This window comes from Panthera uncia (assembly GCF_023721935.1).
Source record: "Panthera uncia isolate 11264 chromosome A1 unlocalized genomic scaffold, Puncia_PCG_1.0 HiC_scaffold_16, whole genome shotgun sequence".
In the NCBI taxonomy this organism is placed as follows: Eukaryota; Metazoa; Chordata; class Mammalia; order Carnivora; family Felidae; genus Panthera; species Panthera uncia.
Window position 1 is genome coordinate 5282623 of NW_026057576.1, and position 22703 is coordinate 5305325.

Consider the following 22703-nt stretch of genomic DNA (forward strand, 5'->3'; position numbering starts at 1 on the left):
ACCTTATGGTTTGGGGAGGTGGAAATCAGGAACAATATCCTTTCCCAGAGTCTGGCTCCGGGACCCTATCACCTTCCAGACTGAGCGACTGGAGCGGCCTGGCGGTTGTTTTTCTTAGTTGTATTGCTGCTTTAATTGGCCTCAGTTCCCTTCATCTGTCATGAAAACTCTTAAAACTCATACGAGAGTAATTTTCCCCACCTTCTTTATTGCGGGTTATTTTCTCTCCACGGGGCACGCTGCTGGGGATTCGGCCCGCGCCCTCCGGTGCCCTCCTCCGCTGGCTTTCTTCGGGAAGCGGTCGTTTGGTGAGTCTGTGCGGGCTGACCGATTGAGTTACACCCTGAGGAATGTTGAACCTGGTTCTCAGCTGCAGGATGTCTTTCCCGAAAGTTCTTACAGTGCGGGGCCTGCTTTGAGGATTCACATTTGTGTATTGGTTTACAGCATGAAAGCCTTCTCCCCACAGTGGATGGGTAAGTTACGTAAGGAACGTGACATAGCCCTCTCCCGGGGCCCGGAGCTGAGGGCAGGCCAGGTCCTTCTGGCTGGTTTCACATGTATTTATGACTTTCTTTTATACCTAATAGTCTTGCCTTGGATTTAAAGGAGAAATTCTTAAAAAAAATTTTTTTGTTAACGTTTCTTTATTATTGAGAGACAGAGACAGAGCGTGAGCAGGGGAGGGACAGACAGGGAGGGAGCTCTCAGCTCTGTGGCCATGTGCTGTGCCGTCAGCCCAGAGCCCGATGCGGGGCTCGAACTCACAAATCGCGAGATCATGACCTGAGCCGAAGTCGGACGCTCAACCCACTGAGCCCCCCAGGCGCCCCTCCCCCTCCCCCCCCCCCCAAGGAGAAATTCTTAAGGAAAGATTCTGGGTCATTTCCTGTAAAAGGTTGGAAGCTCTAATACTTTAAATTATAAAAAACAAGAAGAGTAAACATTAAGTCGATCTCCAAATACTGCATTCGATAGGACGTAAATTGAGAGCAAAAGGCCACAAACAGAAAAATGACCTGCTAATAGCACAATCTGAGGTTATTTTAGTAACGTGTGGAGGAGGAAGTAGACAAGGGAAGGATTAGGAGGCAGGCCCTCTCTGAACATATTGCCCTTAGGCACGAAGCTTGTGGCCGCCGCAGCGTCCAAGGTGAGGCTCTTGGTTGAGAGCGGAGGTGAGCAATTTGCACTCTGTCTCTACGCCAGGCCTGTGTCTACGGGCTGCAGTTGGCCCCGTTGCTGGTTAAGTCTTCTGTACACATAAGATCCTCAAAATGCTTGACTCGGTAGGAGAGTAATATGCTTCTACTGGATTTAGTGTGTACTTTCGTGGGCTTGTGTCAGTATATGTGTGTGTGTTCGGGCTGCAGATCTGTATTTTATTTTTGTCATCAGAGCTCGGAAGTGATGGTAGGGATGAGTCCTTGTCTCCGTTGAATTGCCCAGAAGCCATTGCTTTCCTATTAGCAGGAAGAGGGTAACGTGCGATTACAGACGGTGGTGTCGGCGAAAGCATTTTGTGTTGGTTGCTCAGAAAAAGAGAGTACGCTCGTGAGCACCGAGTGGTATATACAGAATTGTTGAATCCCTCTATCACATACCTGAAACTAACATAATACTTTGTGTTAACTCTACGGGAATTAAAATAAAAACTTAACAATAAAAACAAAAAGAAACAAACTAGCTTGTGTAGGAAAAAAGGTATTCGCCGTTTTGGGAAAATGCTGGATGAATCATCATTTCCTTTTTTTTTTTTTTTTAATTGTGAGTCCCTGATCATGCTTGATTTTTGTGTCAAACCGATGGTCAGTGAGCCGAATGCGGATTGCAGTAGTGTTCTGCTTGGATGGCGTTGTGAATAATGGCAGGTGGTACAGGACATACCCCAGTCGGCCACTGACCCCGCCCCGCCTTCATGGCCGAGCTGTACCTTTATTACCTGTCTGGTGCCCTGAGATCATTTACCTACATGGTACCCAACGCATATTTTCAAATTCTTTCTCAAACAGAAGCAAACAGATAGTAAGGCGTACGTCTGTTCAATGTATATTTGTATTTTGTCTCTCCAGATGTCTTCTGACAATGGTTTAATAAGAGCAGTGAAACACTCAAAATTGCTAAAGAATAGATTAAGAAGGTTTAGGGCAAGGATTATATATTAACTACCTAATTAGCCCTTAAATCTGTGGCACTGATCTTAATGACTGAGTTTAGCAGAGTGGGAAAGCTTGTATGTTTCCTGTTTCCTGAGTGAACAATCCTGGTATTGAATGATTCTGGCTTAACCTTTTTCGATCTCCCTGGAAACATTTTTGCTTCTAGGTTTCCCTTACTCCTCAAACGTTGCTAAATTAGCACCGGCTTTGAAAACCCCCCAAAAGTCCTCTCCATTTCACATGCTTCTCATATTTGTTCTATTGAAAGTGTTGATCGCAAGACAAGCTCAAGTCTGAGCCCGGATGGCATTGATCTGATTGATTCCTCTGTGTGCTCTCTCTGTGGCCATGGGCCTTCTTCTGGAAAGACCATATCGAGTTCGTCCACTGTTGTGAATGAAAATAATCAGCTGGCGAAAGCGTAGAATTAGAAACCTCTTGGTATATTTATTTCTGTGTCCCAAGAATTCTGATTTAAAGCAGACTTTATTTCAAGTAATGTGAACAGTAGGTCGTTCAGGAGTCTCAGATGAATCAATGTTTTCTTCCCTTCTCTCCAAGAAAATCTATTTAAAGCAAAGGTCAAATCTGTGCTGGATTTAGAACCTATTAAATGTAAGTCTGGAGAACAGGGCCACTTCTTTTCTATTCTTTACATACTTCCAAGCACTAGGGACACTCCGGTCTTCTGCAAGCCATCATTTCCCACATTTTTCTGGTGTTTGTACTTGGGTTTTTTTTTTGTTGTTCTGGAGGATAGAGTGTTACCCGGAGCCTCTGGACCCAGTGAATTTGAGCCCTTGTGAGTCTTTGAGCTTATGTGATTTAGGAGTAACTTAAACCTTTAACAATTGCCTTGGAGGAGTTGATTAGGCTTTGAAGTGTATCTAAGAAAGATATATTAATGCATGTATTGATGTGACACATTTAATTGACATGCTCCGAAATTGAACTCCTATGTGCCCTTCCTCTCTCTCCCCCTTCCCTCATCCCTCTGTCCTTTTCCATCTCCATGAAGGTTGTCAGGCTGTTGCCCGTATTACCATCCCCACGCACTGCCCTCACATTGTTACCAAACCCTGCACGTTTTACCTCTGAAAAATCTTCTTTCACTTCCTCAGTCCAGGGCTTGCTGTAGGTGTGGGTGTTGGCATGGTGTCCGAACTTGTCCCTCAGCTCCCCGTGGCCTTTCGCTCAAGAAAGATTCGGATAAATCAGTGCCCTGAGGGGCATAAATCGGGAGAGGGAAATGGGTGTGCACAGGGGAGTGTGCTTTTAAGTAGAGTCACCGAGAAGGATCTCATCGGGGAGAGGGGACGAGCCATTGGAAAGCTGGGAGAGAGCTGGAAGGGAGCAGGAGGGCGTATTTGAGGAACACCAAGATGTCAGTGGGTGCCGTGGTCAGAGCCACAGTTCGGGGGGGTTGGGCCCCACGGGGCAGGGTGAGGCCCTGGCTCTTGAGAAGCTTCTGAAGACTGAACCGAATGACAGGATCTGCCTTTCTCGTTACCAGGACTCTGTTATGTTGAGAAAAGAGAACAGGGTGGGGGTGGGGAAAGGGCCAAAGCCGGGAGGCAATTTAGGAGTTTGCTACGATGGTGTAGGAGAGGGAAGGTGGCTTTAGCAGGGCCTTGGTGAGAGGTGGTCAGGTTCTATATGTATTTCAAAGACATAGGTCACATTGTTGACTGATGGATTGATTATTTAGGGTGTGCAATAAAGGAATAAGAAGAAGCCCAATGTTTTTGGCTTGAGTACCTGGAAGGTTGACGTTCCCCTGCTGTGTTCCCACTGTTGGTGTTCTCAGAAGATTTAATGCAGGGAACAGCAGGCTTGGGAAGGAGGGAGTAAGGAGCCCAGTGTGGACATGATGTTTGCAGTTCCTTATAAGACAACCAAGTGGAGATGCCAAGTGACGTTGTTGGATATTCGGGTCTGGAATTTGGCGGAGAAGTTCTACCTGGAGATATAAACTTGTGAGTCTGTCATATTTAAGGACGTAAGACCAGCTGAGATCCCCAAAGATACACGTAGGAAATGTCCTTGAACTGAGCCTTGAATCATTTTTCTTACAGGATTCAGAAATTCAGCTTTCTTAATGCGGGATATCCCCTTTGTCCCAAGCCCAGGTTTCAGGGGCATTTCTAGGTGTTCTTCTTACATACACGGACAGGTGAGGACAGTTGTCAGGCCGCAGTCCTTCTGCAGAGTTGTTTTCAAAGGAGTGCCCTTCTGTCCATTCCTAATCTCTCCTAAGCGTTCCAGTGTTAAATTTGCCTTTTGGTAGTTTTCTCCTGCTCCTTGCCCCTCCCCTGTTAGAGTCTATGTCTCTGTCATGGATGTTATTATTCTTTTCTTCACAGTCCCCTATATTGGCCCTTAGCCTGTGTTCGCATTCATGTGCACCTGGTGGAAGGCAAGGGAGTTCTCTTTTTGTCCCCACGACTTTGAATATCACCTGCATGTAACAGCATAGCGTTTGTTGAATTGAGTTTAATTTCTTAAGGCTCACAAAAGTGGTTTCTGTTTTATATTATACACACACGCATATATGTATGTATTATATGTCTACACATACCCATGTATACACATGGTATTTGGTATTTTATAATAAATATTTTATATATTTTATGTTTTTTCTAGGATATCATGTATATCGTGTATGTGTGTGTATGTGTGTGTGTGTATTATTTATTTTCTTCTCAGAATAACTTTTCATCTCTTGTCTCAAGCATTTAGTACTAAGGCTTAGGAGCCCAAAAATGTGTACATGAAGAAAGAGGTTCTTATAGGGGCGCCTGGGTGGCTCAGTCGGTTAAGCGGCCGACTTCGGCTCAGGTCATGATCTCACGGTCCGTGGGTTCGAGCCCCGCGTCGGGCTCCGTGCTGACGGCTCGGAGCCTGGAGCCTGTTTCAGATTCTGTGTCTCCCTCTCTCTCTGCTCCTCCCCCGTTCATGCTCTGTCTCTCTCTGTCTCAAAAATAAATAAACGTTAAAAAAAAAAAATTAAAAAAAGTTCTTATAGACACATTCAAAGTTATTCCTTCCATCCAATATGCCATCTTATGCAAAAATTTCAGTACTACAGCTGACACTTCATTTTTCCCTATAGAAATTCTAGCCATCTGGAAAATGTGTGTGTGTGTGTGTGCGCGTGCGCGCACGTGTTAAAGGTGAAATCTCTACTGAAAGCAATTTCAGGAGCTTCAGGAAATCCTCATTCCTCTGGACAGCTTTTGGGTTTTCAATCTGGGAATTTGCATGTTCTCTCAGTTTTACTAGTTTAATTTTAGGGGCTGAACCTTCATCAACTAGGTAGAATAAAGAATCTGGAACCGTGCCTGGATTGGCAACGGCCCACGACAGCTGTAACGAGAATGTGGGCAGAGCCCTGGTGGGACCTCGACTTGTGTCCAGTTAGAAACCAAAGAACACGGTGCTCATCGAGCTGGGAGCGTGGGGCCCCGGCCGGCAGGGCCAGGGGCATGGTGGGAGTGCTAACGTAGCTCTCTGTCTCCCCCCCCCCCCCCCCCCACCCCGGCACCAGCAAGCTGTGGCCCGCCCTAGTGATTTTCGTTCCCACTTTCAATGGAGAAGTGGGTCAGAGCAACCACAGCACATGCCCACTGACCAGTGATACTTGGCCTCCCAGTGTTGGGGCGACAGTAGGGACCGGGTGGCACCGTGGCCGGCGAGCATTTGTCGGGGATGGTTGGATGTTGCTTCGCAGGAACCACGGGTCTAGGCCTCCCAGAGACTGTAATTTTTCAAGAGACACCGGCTGTCAAAGCTCTCGTGGCTTTTAAATTTTGGATAAAAAAATTTTTTTGCCAAATGTGGGATGAATACTTAACCTAAACTCACCGTGTTGGTTATGTTTCCTGGCCACTCAAATCAATTGTCAGGACCTTTTCTCCAGTTGGGCATAAACTGCTGTACTTCTGCCCGTAAGCCAGTCTCGGTCTCCTTGGCCGACGCCCTTGTCCGGCTTCCGATGGACTCCTGCTTCTTGAGCCCCGCCGGACTTCGTTCGTGGCACGTAAAACTCACGGCAGGTGTGAGGTATCTATTTGCTTCATACCTGTTTCCTCACCAACGCGTAGGCGCCTCGAAGAGAGCTTTTGCAGTTCTGTGCGTGGCTGCGTCCTCACATTTGGCGTCCCACGGCCACTTCACGTGTGAGTGGTCTGCCAAGCTAATGTCTCAAGTGCTTTAACAAACTATGAATAGAAGGCCCTTGTCACCAGACGAGTGCAGTGATGTGCAGAAGGGACAGCAGGAGCAGAGAAGAGATGATTCACACCAGACAGTGAGCGATTGTTCTGGCCAGGGTCAGGAGTTCAGGAAGCAGCAAATATTCCCCCCAGAAGGGGTGGCAAGCGTTTTCTCAGCACCTGCTGTATGCTGAGTGATTTGTTTGTTTGCTTTCTTCACCCAGAGGGAGTGGTAAGGAAACTGCCCAAACGGTTTCTTTTTCCAGTCTTCGGCCGGCATTGATTGAGGGGTTACATGATCCACAAAGGACAAGCGGTGGCTGCCGGAAGTTCGCTCTGAGCTCCGCAGACTTCGGAGGGACTTCTGAGTAGCGGTGTCCCCGGAGAGCAGTGCGGGGTAGTCCAGGGCCAGAGAGGCTCCCTACTCCACCCCCCACCCCCCGTCCCCCCCAGGCGTTCAGACCAGTACTTACAGGGAACGGTAGGTTGCTCTTGAGCCAAAGAGCCACCTGTCTGTACGCAAAGTCGAAGTATCTGCTGTCCCCCAGTCACAGACCCCTCCCCGCGTCCTCCCACATCCATTTCCCAGCCACTGGCCTCTTTTAGCAGGCCAGACAGACGCTGGCTACCCTCCCCATCTCCTCTCTTGCCCTCTGACCATTCACCAGACACCACGCATCCTTCTCGTGAAATGCGTTTCCTGGTTTTGTCTCTGTGACCCCAGTCAGAGGTTAGACTCTCATCATCTGAAGGCTCCTTGCTTGTCCGCTTCCTGTCCCACTCCATCATCTCTGCTGTCGGTGGGTGAACATCTGAGTGTGGTATTTTTATATGTAGAAGCCGTTGCTTTGCATTTGGTGTACAAATGCTTCCTTCTGTCCTCCCAGCCTCGCCACCCCCCCCCCCCCCCGGCACCTTCCCAGCTGTGCCCGTGGTTCCCCAGCCTTACAGGCCTGTGTCGGTACCCGCTGCCCGAAGTGGTCTTTGGCTGTCGTGTGCCATTGTCGATGTTTCTCCTTCCTTTGCTCTGGGCCTCTCCACCCCTACAAACCTGTGCACATAATAAGCTCTTAATGGCTAAAGATTCATTAAAGGTTTTTCTTTTTTTGTTCCATATTTCAATGTAAACTTCTGTCTCCGTGACCTTGAATCCTTGTCAGTCTGTGTAGACAAGAGAATGGTGAGGGGTGTTCCAGCCTGACTCCCGGCCTGCCCCCCCCCCCCCCCCCCCCCCCAGTTCGTTAATGGATTCTGCACAACTGGGGAAGCCTTCTGGCCAGGCGTATGTGCTGAGAGTTCCTCCTTGCCCAGTCATCAGTGTGGTGATCTCCAGTGGAAATGGGACTTATTCTACACATTTTTGCTTACTTATTTGGTTTTGTTTTAAAAATCCATGTGTAATAAAATACACCACTGATTTTACCAACTGGCGACTATCTTCCAGAAAGTATTCCCAGTTTTAAATGTGCTACCGTTGTTCCACATAAACACAAAATATTTTCCTAACATAGCAGGGGATTTGTATACAGCTGTTCTTTCCTCTCACATAACTCTCTCTCTCCCCCCGACTCCTACCGATTCAAGGAAAATCGAAGAGGTCCCACTGGTAGGTGCTTTCCAGAACTTGTCTGAGGTGGCTCAGCCACAGCCGGGGAGCTGTGGGTGGTGGGCCAGTCTTAGCAATTTGTGTGTCGTCTTTTTGCTCCAGTAGGTCCTAGTGGTGAGCCAAAGATCAGTTTCTTTGCGTGGCTAGAGCCTTCATGATTACCTGTTCACTACCTCACACAGACCACAGCTGCCACATGTGGATTTGGGATTTGTTTTTTTTTCTTAATATACTGTCATGTGCTGTTTGCATGAGTCACACACAACCTGGGCACATTGTAATTCCTCTGAGAGTTAAGAAGATTTTAGGAGTAGTAAGTGTCATGGCTGTACTATTGAAATACTAAAGTTAAAACTTTGAGTCCTTAAGGGCAGGAAATTAACTAGTTAAGATTATTATGTTCATTTTCCTACACGGCACCTGTAAGGGTTATTCAAAAAGCGAGCATATGGTTTTAAGGAATTGGGCAAACCGTAAGAGACTCTTGGGTACCGAGAACAAACTGAGGGTTGATGGGGGTTGGGGGAGAGGGGAAAGTGGGTGATGGGCAGTGAGGGGGGCGCTTGTCGGCAGGAGCACTGGGTGTTGTATGGAAACCAGTCTGACAATAAGTTATATAAAAAATTGGTTTTATCGTAAAGCAAGGGAGTAGCTCAGAAATTGAAATGACTTTGCGCTACTTATGCTATGCTTTCTATGATGACTTAGCAGATACCAGCATTCGTCACTTGAGCCCAATGTGGATCTTTGGTTTGCTGTTGGTACTTTATCGTTCCGTGTAAGATGGCACTCTGTCTTCCTTTGCTAAAGTTTATGTGACATAATTAATCACGCGGTTCATTTCAACTACTTTGGAAATTTTAATTGTCTGGGGATGATTTTCTGCAGTAGTTTCTTTTTAAATTTATAAACGTGATCACCATTGTGTTTGGTCTGGGCATTTTAAAATAACTCCAAGTGTCGAGCAGATTTTAGAGATCGCTAAATAGGTGGTGGCTACGAATACGCCGAAGGTTAAAAATGTAAATCCCCAAAGGTCAGAAAATTAATTAAGTTAAAGTGTTTGTGTTCATAGTAAAATTATTCCTAGTTAGGGTGATATTAACCGTGGCAGTGATTCATTGCGTCTCTGAAGTCTACGGTGACTCCCAGAGATCCAGTCTGGACAAATGTGTGACAAGCAATCGTTCATGGAATTATGGAGGGTCATTTTATACACAGCTGCATGATCACTGACAAATGCTGATTTTGCATTCTTCTTGCGGGAGGGTCACACTTTGAAATCATTTTCTTAGAGGAAAAGGGTTATCTACTTTAAGAAGAATTCCACATTTTAACAAATTGAAAAAAAAAAGATTCGCAGTCCATATTCAAATAGCAATGCTTTTTAGAGCATAGAAATTATTTTTGAGATCTCCTTATATATAGCCATTCAAGAATATATTTGTTTAGCATGTAAGACGATTCCTGGTACTAAAATCAAAATACAGCTTTTTGAATCAAGTAAGCCTGTTAGGTTTGCTATTTAATATCCTTTGTGATAATGAAAGTGCATGTTTTCAGGGAATTCTTTAACCTGAATGATTTGAGCTCAGCCACAACTGTTAGTCAAATGGTCTTTCAATAAATAGCAGTGATTGTAGTCTTCAGACATTTTCTAGGCCCTGAAGGCTAAAAATAAGTGGACAATAAATGGTAAATGGCCCCCCCCCCTTTAAATAAATGGTACTTGTTCAGTTACAGCCGCTGCCAGTTTTCTGCCATATTCCCCACCTCCTGAGTCCCCCTTCTCACGCTGTCTGGGATGCCTTTCCACGAAAACGTGGGTCTTCTAGAGACGAGAGATGTGAAAAGAAGAAATTTGAAAAGTAGGATATCCCAGCTCTCCTGAAGAGGGGTTCTTGGGGCTTAGCAGCCTGCACAAGAACGGCCCCTGTGTACTCCCTGAATTATTCCACTTTGCTTACTTGTGTGTCTTAAAATCCCCCCAGACAGAATTCGTTTAATTCATTAAGCATTAGGAAATAGTCAACACCATTAGTCATTAGGGAAATGCAAATGAAAACCACTAAATCTGACACTGCACGCCCACGAGAAGGGCCGAAATCGAAAAGACTGATGGTGCCCGTGTGGACAAGGATTGCGGGGAGCAGCCAGGGCGTGCACATGGGCCTGGGAAGAAGGCGAAGTGCCTCAGCCGTGTCTTTTTAAGTCGGAAACAGCCCCTCCCGGTCTCTTTAAAGTTAGATGAACACTTGGGGCGCCTGGGTGGCTCAGTCGGTTGAGTGTCCGACTTCGGCTCAAGTCCTATCTCGCAGTTCGTGAGTTCAAGCCCCGCATCGGGCTCTGTGCTGATGGCTCAGAGCCTGGAGCCTGCTTCAGATTCTGTGTGTCTCTCTCTCTGCCCCTTCTCTGCTCATGCTCTGTCTCTCAAAAATGAATAAATGTTAAAAAAAAAAAAAAAATTAAAGTCAGATGAACACTTGCCCTGTGTGTCTGTGTAGGTGGTAGGACAGAGTGGTTCCAATCTTAGGTGTCTACCCAGGAGAAGTAGGAGTACGTGTCCACACAAAGACTCAAATATTTACACTAGCATTATTCATGATCTCCTAAAACCGGAAGCAACCCAGATGTGTAATAACGGGTGAGTGAATTAAACAAAATGGGGCATATTCATACAGTGGAACACGACTCAGAAACAGAAAGGAATTGATTAGTGCAGAAACACCGGACAGATCGCAGAGCCTTAGGCTAGATGAATAGGCCAGACAGAAGACACTGTGAACTCTGATTCTATTTATATGGCATCCACAAAAAGGCAAAACTATAGTGACAGAGTGGATTGAGGATTGCTAGGGAATGGGTTGGGGGTGGGGTGGGGGTGGGGTTGCCTGCAGAACGGCAGGACGGAACGTTTTTAGGGTAATGGAAATGTTCTGTGTGTTGGTTATGGACAGAGTCACATGACTGCGTACCTTTGCCGAAACGCCTTGAATTGTGCATTTAAAAGGCTCAACCTTATATTAATTATAGCTCAATGAAGTCGATTAACCAAAACAAAACCTCTGTAGAGGCTTGTCTGTTGCTGTGAATTCAGTAAATTGAGTTGGTTTACTCTCAGAAGATAAAAAAAAATTTTTTTTTGTCAGCAATAGAACATTTTGTGGGAGGTGGAGATGGCCAGTGTAGAGAAATGCTTGATGGGGGTGACAATAAGAGGTGACTTGAGGGTACCAGACAGGTACTTGGGTACATGGAGGCAAGAGGCCAAATTATCTCTTAAGAAGGTTTGCTCAGTGCCTGTGAAATAGCATCCTATCCTCCTTGAAATTATTAGCATTCTAGGAAATCCTTGAAACATTACACACTTAACAGAGATTCCTCTTACTTTTTAATGAACCTCGTTAGATTAGAACAAAGCAACATCCAGAGCAGAAAGGTATCAGCTCTCCAGGCATCAACAGCTGCCAGTAGGGGCCATGAGTAACTATCTTGTCTTCCCAGCCTTGACTTTCTTTATTTGCCTGTCATGGGTTTGCCGGGTTTGTGCTTTGTCTTTTAAGTGTTACAAACTTTCATATCCATTAGGATTTATAAATGCCAAAGTATTGTGCGTGTTAACGCTGTCAGGAAACAGGTGTGATTATATTGGAAGTGAAAATGATAGTAAAATAAAGGCAGTGGCAAGAATAAGAAGAATGCTGCTGTGGCTGTTCTGACAGTCTGGGCAGCGGAAATGGGTGGAAGAGTGGTAGAATGCAGTGGCGAGGGAAGTGACATATGACAGTGGGCAAGAGACAAGAAAAACAGGCGGCTGGAATGGAAAAACAACATAACCCTTTTGAACCCATGGTCTAGAGGATGAGCATCACCATTAGATCCTCATTAGCCCGAGGTTAATCCAGGAGAAGGGAGTTTGTTCTCGAAGGCGTAGTATGATTTGGCCGAATTGCTGCTCGTGAAACTTGAACCATCCTGGCTTTCAGCATGGTCAGCTCTGAGCCCGTTGGAATTTGCAGAACATCAAAGTGGGGTCTGAGGCAGCTGCTGCTACCTCAGCGTCTAAGAAATTCCTCTCGACACTTGCCAAGCTCACGGAGGGAGAGGGTTGCCTACCTCGACATTTTTCAGTGTTGCTGGAACGGTTTCATTTTGAGGAGAGATTCCTGCTATCTGCAAATCGGTAGAAATGCATCCAGATTCTAGAAATCTTCATCTTTCCGGGTTGATTAAACCCGGAGTGATGAACCGGAGAGCCACCTTTCAGATCCCACCTGCGCATAAATTCAGATTGAACTTCAGCTGTACTTCAGATGAACCTGCGATCTGTGAGCAGACAACCATTTCCTGAGATCAAGGGTAGCACTGTCTATGCTGTTTATATAATTAAAAAAAAAAACAACTGAAAATGGAAAGGCCAGCGTAGAGCTTACTGATAAGAGATGCAGGGCTCCCAGTACAGCTCAACCAAGGGAGCGGTGAGTGTTTGCTGCACCTACAGGAACGGTCTGTAGTTGCCCTCGCTCGCTTTTGGCTATAAACCGTGTGTGTTTTTAACTGCAAAGGAAAATAAAATTGTAGAACGTGTATGAAAGCCTGGAAATAGATTGTTTAATATTAATGCCTAAAAGGCAAATTCTAGCGAAGGGTTTTGGAATGTTCTGTATCTTTCTGGGAATGAAACTTGTAGTCCCAACTCCCCGTGCCCCTCATAACAGCTAAGTCCATTGTAACTTTCAGTAATTGGTTTTTTATTAAAATAAGAGACTGCAGTATAAAGTTTAGCGACTAGGCTAAATAGGCATTAACAGGCCCTGGGATCCAACCACAATTTGTAACATCGTTCCTTTGGGAAAATAGATTCTAAGTGCCCAATAACCGACTTACAAATAGACTTTTGAATCATAGTCCATTTGAGAATAAGGAACTGTTTGTGATAGTAATACCTTCGATTGGCTTGCTTGAGAACTGCACAGAAGGGACCTATATTCTGCCACACATGTGCAATGAACCCAACCAGTCTGGGTTTGATCAAAGATTATTGCTGAGTGGGCATTGGAAGGAACTGAAGTGGAGGCTGGAGACAAGTCAAGGGTGGAGTTGGGAGGATGGGGAGTTGGGAGAGGTTTTAGTGGGAGGGAAGGGTTTCAATCTCAAAGGCAAAGGTGCGATTCCGTGTAGATGAAGTGAGAGAACAGGACGGTTTGGATAGGAGCGGCGGTTAGGAGTAGAGAGCGTGGCAGGCAAAAGGAATAAGAAGGATCAACCAGAAGACAGCTTCTTAATTATAGAGAACAAACTGAGGGTTACTGGAGGGGAGAGGCAGGGGCATGGGCTAAATGGGCGATGGGTATTAAGGAGGGCTGTTGTGATGAGCCCTGGGTGTTGTATGTAAATGATGAATCATTGGGTTCTACACCTGAAACTAATATTATACCGTACGTTGACTAACTGGAATTTACATAAAAACTTGGAAAAAAGGGAAAGGAAAATGTACCAGAAAGGCCAAATGGCCCACATAGTAACAGTCATGTTTGCTGCAGTCTCTGCAAAGGGAAAACGTGACTGCTACGTTTCTACGGTTTGCAGCTCAACTCGGCCAAGGGGTCATCATTCACTTCCACGGGCATCTCCTGCTCCAAGAGGCCTTGTCCTGCCTCCCCTCTCCCTGCGCCCCCGTATTAGCAGCCTTCTCTTCCACGTTCGGTACTAAGCGCGGATCTGTCCTACGGCTACTATGTTAGGAGGCTCATTCCGGGCAGTAAACATGATGGCAGTTGTCGTGTGCTCAGTCTGTGTGTTGCCTTGGTCACAGGCCACGTCTTTTCGTATCCAAATCCATTATGCCAAGAGTAGTGCTGCATCACCGGTGGGCTCAAGGGGTCGTCTTTTGTCTTAGCTTGGCCCGCTGGCCCCAAAACTGGGTGGCTTAACCAACAGAAATCTATTCCTCATGGTTCTGAAGGCTGGGAAGTCTAAGATCAAGGTGCCGGCAGATCCATTGGCTCCAAGGACATTGGATCCAAGGGCTCTCCTCCGGGTTTGTGGAGCAGCTGTCTTCAGCTGTGTCCTCCCGTGGCTGGAGGGGGGAGAGTGGGCGGGGTAGAGAGAGAGAGAAAGGGAGAGAAGGAAGAGACTCCCTCGTCCCTTCTAGTAAGGGCACTGATCTCATTGGGAGTGCCTCCCCCTCTTGACCTACTTACCTCCCAAAGGCCCCACCTCCAAATAACCATCACATTGGGGATTAGAGTTTCAACATATGAGTTTTGGGGAGATACACACATTGAGTCCACAGCACTTTTCCCGGTACGACTTGGAAACCTCTCAACTCAGTGTCATCCATGTTTCCCAGGCCACTGTGGGCTGTGGCAGACGAGGCTCTCAGGAAGAGGGGCCATGTGTGCGACTCTGTGTCCCTGCCTGCCACTGTGGAAACTCCAGCTCCCTTTCGGGTCCTTCCCTATAACTGCTTGACTGATTGTGGGGGCAAGGGGAGGACTGTCTGTGTCTGAGGAGCATGGTTTCCTCATTAACCATATTTCTGCCATTCCCATTCCCAGTGCTTGGCACCCTCCCTGCTCATGCCCCAGAGCCTCTCACGCTCGCGGGCCGTCAGCTGCCAACCCTTAGGCTGAGGAAGAAGGCTCCAGTCTGTCTTTATGAGCAGGACAGAAATAACCCTAAGTGGAGAAAGTACCCTCCATGATCTTACCGCTGCCGCGTATCTCCATTTGTACTGTGCCCCCTTAAAACACAGCCACAGGCAGGGGTCTCCTCATCTCAGGGATTTGAATTCTTCAACCTCTTCCTCCATAAGTCCAGGGGGTGGGGTGGCAGCGAGGGTAAGTTTCGCTGGGCTAGACGGTGCCTCCACGACAGTATTGGCACGTTGTCCGAGGACCAGTTCCATACATCTTGCCTCGTCCCTTTCAGTAAGATATTTTCCAGGAGGTTTTTCTGTACCCCCTGCATCGACCTCTGGCCAGCACCCTCTCCAGAATTGCCCAGACTTGTCTGAGTTTCCCGGTGCACACACCCAGGCCGCCACACCGGGATTTCCCTGAGTGGGTGGGATTTTCTTCTTTCCACCCAGATTCTAAAGGGCAGGCTGTTGGCACAGATGAGGTAAACGTAGACGTTTTATCTGAGGTTCAGAATTATGCAACTAATCGAGAGTTAAAAAATGTGTAAAGTTTCCTTTATTTTACTGAAAGTCAACTTTTATTCTTCGGGCACTGTTCTATCCATTATGCCTATGTCACTACGCTGACAAGGAAGGCATTGTCAGCAGCAATGGCATTTATTCACTGCCCAAAGTAGCCCAACTGTGTATTTTCCTAGATGTAGGGTAGTAACCAGAGGAAGAATGGGCTTCATTGAGTGCTTATTATCTGCCAAGCTCAGTGTTGAGCAGGTTGCCCTGATTAGCTCATTTGTTTATAACAAAAGTGCTGTGAGGTAAGTATTCTTAGCCCCGTTTGACACTTGAGAATCGTCGTTTAAAGAGGTTAAGTAGCCCGCCCAGGGTCACAGAGGTAATAAGTGGAGAGCTGGGACCAGTCCCTGGGCCATCTGACTCCAGAACGGGGCCCTAGGCCACAATTATGCCTCAAATACATCTTTCCGATAAGTGTTGTTGGAGGTCTCTTACTGAGAATGAAAACTGAGCCGTAAGACAGTAGAACCTGTTTTCCACTTTGTGGTAGTAGCTGATGCTCGGTTTAACCAGCGGTGGAAAGATTCCGGGCCATTTGACATGTTTCTTGAAGACGGTAATTGATGTTATCGTGTGGATCAATTACATGTAAATGTAGCTTAATAGCCAAAGGACAGTCGTCCAGACGATAATTTCAGCAGACTTTTGTGTTTCCCCGATTCATTTAAACCGTATATTTTTGTGAGCCAGAGATTTTATTCTTCTGTTTGAAGCAGATATCCTACCCGTAGTCATAAATTCACTGGGAAGTCAGACATACTTTTTCTTTTTTTAATCCAAAGAATGATTCTATGCTTTAGTTCTATCTGATAAGAGACATCACACCAAGGTGCTTATTTAGGCTGGTACTAATATCTTAAAACATATTATTTTAAAGTGTTTAATTTGATTAAATATTTTCTGGAACATGAAAAACATGATCAGTTTGTTTCTTCTTGTGACGACCCATGGGGAGAAATGGTTTAATCTGAAGATCTCAGCAGAGAAGAGAAATTAATCTTTTGTATTAATTTTATATCCCCTAATACTTTTTGGAGGCTTTAAAGAGTATCTTGTGCAAACTGAGAAATGTTTGCCATTTAAGTTTTAGCACCTTTATCTTTTGGAAATAATAATAAAAAAAAAAAAACACCACCACCCGTTTCTTTGTATGGAGCCTCCTGTTCTAGAGGCACTGAGAAAACTCCATATGGAGTATAAAGGAGTGGGGAGAAAAACTGTCCTCAGAACCTTAGCAATTAAAATTCCAACGGAGAAGAATTTGGATGCCGTAGCTCGGCCTGGACTGTAACTAGAGTAGGTTATTTTAAATGTCAAATGTAAATATCATTAAAGGGGATACGTTCATCCATACGACAGACCTAGCAGGCATTCCAGCGAATTCCAGACACGCGCCACATCGGACTCTGTATGCGTTACATTAGAATGGGTATGGCACTCTGTTTTTGACATATTAAACACCTAAAATTTGAAATACTAAACACATGCCCCCCGCCCCCCAACTCTCGTTTCAGGCAACAAGGGCAGCCATTACGCAGCATTGCACCGACCTTGGGAATCTGTTGGGCAAGGAGAACGATGTGGCCCTCATCATCGATGGCCACACCCTGAAGTACGCACTGTCCTTTGAAGTCAGGAGAAGCTTCCTGGATTTGGCGCTTTCGTGTAAGGCGGTCATATGCTGCAGGTAAGCAGATGCAGACTGTGCGGGGTTCGCGTTCCAATGTGGCTGTAACCTGTGCTTTTATTAAAAAACAAAACAAAACAGTGCATGGAAATTCTAGGGGTAAAGTTTCATTTAAAAAGGAAAACAAGCGAGATAGAGGTGCCTGGGTGGCTCAGCCCGTTAAGCATCCAACTCTGGATTTCTACTCAGGTCATGACCTCACAGTTTGTGAGTTAGGGCCCGAGTTGGGCTCTGTGTTGATGGTGTGGAGCCTACTTGGGATTCATTCTCTCTCTCTCTCTCTCTCTCTCTCTCTCTCTGCCCCTCCCCTGCTTGTACTCGTTCTCTCTCTCTCTCAAAATAAATAAAAACTTTAAACAGGTTAAAAAAAGCAAAATAAAAATACTAATTTAACCATCCATTCACAGATTTTAGGTAAGGCAGTTAGTGGTTTTTACAGTTTTGTTTGTTGTCTCCTGAAAACATAAGAGAAGAGCTGGGGCCTCCAGTCTTACTCGCCCTGGGAGAGTAACTGGAATAAGTCTGCCCTGAGCAGGTGTGGCAAGGCCCTAGCTACTTGGTTCTTTGGTTCTGGATGTCTGGGCTCAATCTCCAAGACTCGAGGAATTTGGATGCTTCTTTTCTGACATACAGTAGGTATTTCTATTCAGTAAGGAGGTTTGGTGGGGGCCACGCTATACCAGCTTTTGTGTTTGGACCCAGCCAGATGACTTTGTTGTTGTCTTTTAAGCTTTCATGTGAATTCCAGTTAGTTGACACACAGTGCTGTATTAGCATTCAGGTGAGGGACTTGGTTGTTTTTTCAGGAAATCTGGGAAGGTTTCTGAGGGTGGGCGTTGCTACTTTCCGAGGGCTACTGGCCATGCAAGGTCCAATTCTGATAGAGATTTGAGGGTCACGATTATAAAGAAAATACTAGAAAGATGAGCGGCACCATCTTGGTTGTGCAGCAGACGACTTGAGAGCTGAGAGGAGAGCTTTCCATCTCCGAAACTACTGTCCTTGGGCAGTGCCTGGTACATGGTTCAGTGCACCGTCCAAATCCTTGGATTAATAATCTGATCTGTGCTTGCTCTTCTATTTTAGGGTTACACGTTTTTTATACGTTGTTTCCTTGGGTATTTTCTCAGAAATCAGTTATCAGGATGCTTTTAAATTCCTCACCGCATTGATGCTTCAAGAACGCCTCTTGTGGGTTCAAGCGTCGTCCGTTCAGAATAATGGCTGTCACAGTGACAGTGCTGTTTCTGCCTGGCTAAAAGGCCCTAAGTGACATCATCTGCCACACCTCTCTACCCAGACCTCTCGTAACACTGCCTGTTTGGGATGGCCGGCAACTCTGGGGGACAGCTACAGGAAAGTCTCTCCCTTGCCTCTCCAACCTTGCTCCCCACCCTAGTGAGTCTTGGGATTCTTCTTGGAGACCAAAAAATCTGTTGCCATTTTCCCGTGAGTACACATACTCAGAACCCTGAACCGTCTTTGGATGCTGATAGTTCTCTATCATTTTATCCTTCTCTCTTGAACCCTTTTCGTAATTTGGAACACGTCATCAAAGGCCAAGGAGAGCCGGGGTGGCGGCCGGTGGGGCCTCCGTGGTGGAGAGGAATGTAGCTGTTGTGCTGTGGTTGTAGGATGTTCAAGGACCCCAGGGTGAGGAACAGATTCAAATGTGTTTACAACAGTGAATGGGAGCTGCGTGTTACCTCTACGTCCGGAAGCTTGGCACGGTAAGAGGGACCCAGAATAGTGAGGAATGACTAAGCATCTGGACGTGAAAGGCCAGGCTTCCGAGTTTTATAACGGTCTCCCTTTCTCTCTCTCTCTCTCTCTCTCTCTCTCTCTCTCTCTCTTTTAAACAATTTTCTTGAGATACAATTCACCTTTAAAGTATATAGTTCAGTGTCTTTGAGGCTGCTCACGACGTGTTGTAACCATGACCACAACCAATTTCAGACTATTTTTAACCACCCCCAAAAGAAACCCTCTTTTCTCCTGTTAGTGTCAATCCCCATCCTCCTCCACCCTCCCCCAGCCTTGCTCAGTGCTAAACAACCACGAATCTGCTTTCTTGTCTATACAGATTTGCCTATCTGGGACATTTCGTATGAATACAAGGATATGAGATGGGGTCTGCTTCTGGCTTCTTGCACTTAACGTAATGTTTTCAAGGTTCCTCCGTGTTGCAGAATATATCAGTACGTCGTTCCTTTTCGTAGCTGAATAACGTTCCGTTGTATAGATATACCACTGTTAGTCATCCGTCTTGATTACCCTTGGATTGTTTATACTTTTTGACCACTATGAGTAATGCTGCAATGGAGATTCATGTATACGTTTCGTATGGACATCTGTTTTCGTTTCTCAAGGAGCAGAAATGCTGTGTCAGCTCGTATGTCTATGTCTGATCTCTGGAAGAACCATCAGGCCGGTTTCCAAAGTGGCTACACCCTTTTACATTCTCACCAGCAATCTGTGACTGTGCCAGCTTGGCCATATCCATCTACTTGTTATGTGTCTTTTTCACTGTTTCGCCCAGTGGGTATAAAGTGGTATCTCATAGTTTTGATTTGCATTTCCCTGATGGCTAATAGTAATTAATTATAAAACATAGATAAAAGAGAAAAATTGAAATACTAAATCAATTGAAATATTAAAAATGAATCATGTTGAGCATCCTTGCATGTGCGTAACGGCCATGCCAATGTCTGTTCGAGTCCATTTTTAAGTTGGATTATTTGTCTTCTTGTTGAGTTGCAAGAGTTCTTTATGTTCACCGTATATATACGACTGTCTTATCAGAAATAGGATTTACAAATATTTTCTCCTGTTCTGTTGGTTGTCTTTTCATTTTCTTGAAGGTATTGTTGGCAGCACAAAAGATTTCAATTTTGATGAAGTCCACCTTATCTGTTTATTCTTTCATCCTGTGTTTTGGTGTCCTGTTTTACTTGTTTAATCTTTTTTTTGAGAGAGAGCACACCTGTAGGTGCGTGGGTGTGAGCAAGCGGGGGAGGGGCGGAGGACAAGGGCAAGAGAGAATCCCAAGCGGGCTCCACAGCCAGCGGGGCACCGGATGCAGGCTTGATCTTACAACTGTGAGATCGTGACCGGAGCTGAAAGCAAAAGTCAGAGGCTTAACTCACTGAGTGACCCAGGTGCCTCTATCCTGTCTTTTTTTTTTTTTTTTTTTTAATTGGTTTTTGAGAGAGAACAAGCAGTGGGGGGGCGGGGAGGGTAGAGAGAGGGGGGGAACAGAGGATCGGAAGCGGGCTTTTTGCTGACAGCAGCTAACCCAACGTGGGGCTTGAGCTCACAAACCGCGAGATCATGACCTGAGCCAGAGTCTGACGCCCAACGGACTGGGCCACCCAGGAGCCCCCTCTATCCTGTCTTTTTGAAGCAGCTGATACTGTGCTTTCTTCCCTGGGTTCCATTTGGGCACGTTAGCTCAGGGACGTGGCAAATGGCAAGAAATGGAGAAGGAGTAGTGGTGAAACGCTCTTTTCTCATAATTTCCCCTTTGTGTCTGTGCCGTAAAGCTGCCGACTTAGGTACCTGGTTTCTGCGAGGCCCACAGCACTAGGGGGTTGTTCCTCTAGTTCCACCCGGAGCCAGAAGTCATGGTGAGGACGTCCCTCTCCCTTGCCAACCGCGAGTGGGTCAAGGGGCCATCACCCTGACTTGTCGGTGAGCAGAATCAAGCAACAAGAAACAACATGGGCAAGTCTGGTAAACTAAATCAAAGCAAACGTGCTCTCACTTCATGGTTTTTCAAAGGGAAATCAAAACGAGTCCGTTTGGATTCTCCGGGGAGAGCAGGAATGCCTTCAAGGCTTTACAGGAACACGCTGCTTCCTTGCCAGGTGCTTGATACTAAAGAAAAACATCTTCTCCCCCTTCTTTCTTTGGCTGCTTTCAGAGGGCTTTGTGTATCACATAAAGCTGTGCACTCAAAGACTTCACAGGAAGGAGTTCCAACTGGAATTGGCACAGAAAGAGGAAATTTCAAATTAAATACTGTTACTGTCTACAAAATAGAAACACTAATTGAAAAAAGGAGAGCGTATCACTTTTGCTACTCTAGGAAACATTTCTTGGCTGGTTTCACACTCAAGATTTTAAGAACATCAACACCTACTTTAAAAAAAAAAAAAGCACTCGTGTACTTCAGATGTTGCTTACTATTCGTTGAGAATTTAACCGTAAATTAAATTTAACGTGACTTCAAACATAAGGTTGACCTTAATTCTCACTTTTCATCTTTAAAATGTAATCACTGTAAAAGTTCCCCCTTTCTCTAATAATAGAAGAAAATAATTGCTTTCAGAAAATAACCTCAGTGAGCTCGTGAAGCCCCGTGTCCTGTCAACGTTGATTCCGAGACTGGTGGATGTTGTATAAAAACTGATAACACCATTAAGCGAAAACAATATTTTAGGCAGAAAACAGAGGAAATAATGTAAGAATTTGTTACCTATTTTGCGGACACTAGACTCACACACATTTAGCTAATTATACCTTATTATACCCAAAATATTTTCCATGTAGTTAAAAATCCTAGAAAGGTCATTACATGGTCAGCAAAACAGGTACAGGTCAGAAATCTCCTGAGGTTTACTGTTGTATCTGCCAGGGACCCTGCCACATTATCTATCGAGGTAAAAACTGGTTGGTCTAATCACATTTTTGTCAGAGGCTTGATATGTGCATCGTGTGTCCGGGAGAATAGTGACATGGTCTGTGCCTGTTAAGAGCAAAGAGTAAATAAGAGTACATGGCAGGACTCACGTATCTTCTACTTTACATCTTATGTGGGCCCCGACTCCTTGTAAGCAGGGCCTCAGAGAAACTAGCAGGTCCCCGACTCCAGTGACCTGTATCTTGCCATATGCAAAGATTCTCAATTTCTTTCTTGATTCCTCCTCAGCAGCTGAAGTCAGTGGCTCCCCCCGCTGGATTCTCATATGTTTCTGTGACTCCTCTTTTTCCTACATGTCTTCCTTATGGGATCTTTTCAGCAGCCTTTGAAGTGTCCTGTTTCCAAGGTTTTGCCTTGGCCTCGTCATACCACCCCCCCGCCACATCTTCCCCCTGGTGCGTTCCATTTTTTTTCAGGGCCCCATTCATCCTCTCCGTTCGTGAGTCACAACACCAGCTTTATCCTGAACCATCTAGAGAACTTAAACAATTTTTGTCCTCAAAAATTTAAATACAGGATTATCCTCTGACCCAGCAATTCCACTGCTAGGCGTATAACCCAAAGAATCAAGAACGGGTAATCAAGCAGATACTTGTATGTTGATGTTCATAGCAGCGCTATTCACAACAGCCAAAAGGTAGAAACAACCCAAATGTCCCCTGATGGATGAATAGATCAACAAAGGGTGGTATATCCATACAGTGGAATATTATTTGGACATAAAAAGGCAAAAGCGTGGATACACATGCTACATGGATGAGCCTCAAACACATACCTAGTGAAAGAAGCTGTTACAAGAGATCACATTATATGTTTCCATTCATATGAAATATTCAGAATAGGTAAATTCATACAGACGAAGGCAGATTAGTCACTTCCAGGGACTACGGGAGAAGGAACATAAAGTGATTGTTGAATGGGTACAGGATTTCCTTCTGGGGTGATGAAAACGTTTTGGAACTAGATGGTTGCACAAGGTTGTGAATATACTAAATGCCACTGAACTGTTAACATTTTTTTAGTTTTATTTTATTTTATTTTTAACATTTATTGATTTTTGAGAGAGAGAGACAGAGTGCAAGCAGGGGAGGGACAGAGAGAGAGGGAGACACAGAATCC

The 22703-nt window shown here is 45.5% G+C and overlaps 1 protein-coding gene across 1 annotated transcript in view; it reads left to right on the forward strand.

Moving 5' to 3' along the window:
* The window catches only part of LOC125934215 (phospholipid-transporting ATPase IB), a 433509-nt gene that overhangs the window by 201895 nt on the left and 208911 nt on the right, over positions 1–22703 (forward strand). Inside the window, exons 25-26 of the mRNA XM_049647534.1 lie at positions 16710–16882; positions 18517–18612. Of these exons, the coding sequence (XP_049503491.1) occupies positions 16710–16882; positions 18517–18612 (269 nt within the window). The remainder of the gene's footprint in view (positions 1–16709; positions 16883–18516; positions 18613–22703) is intronic.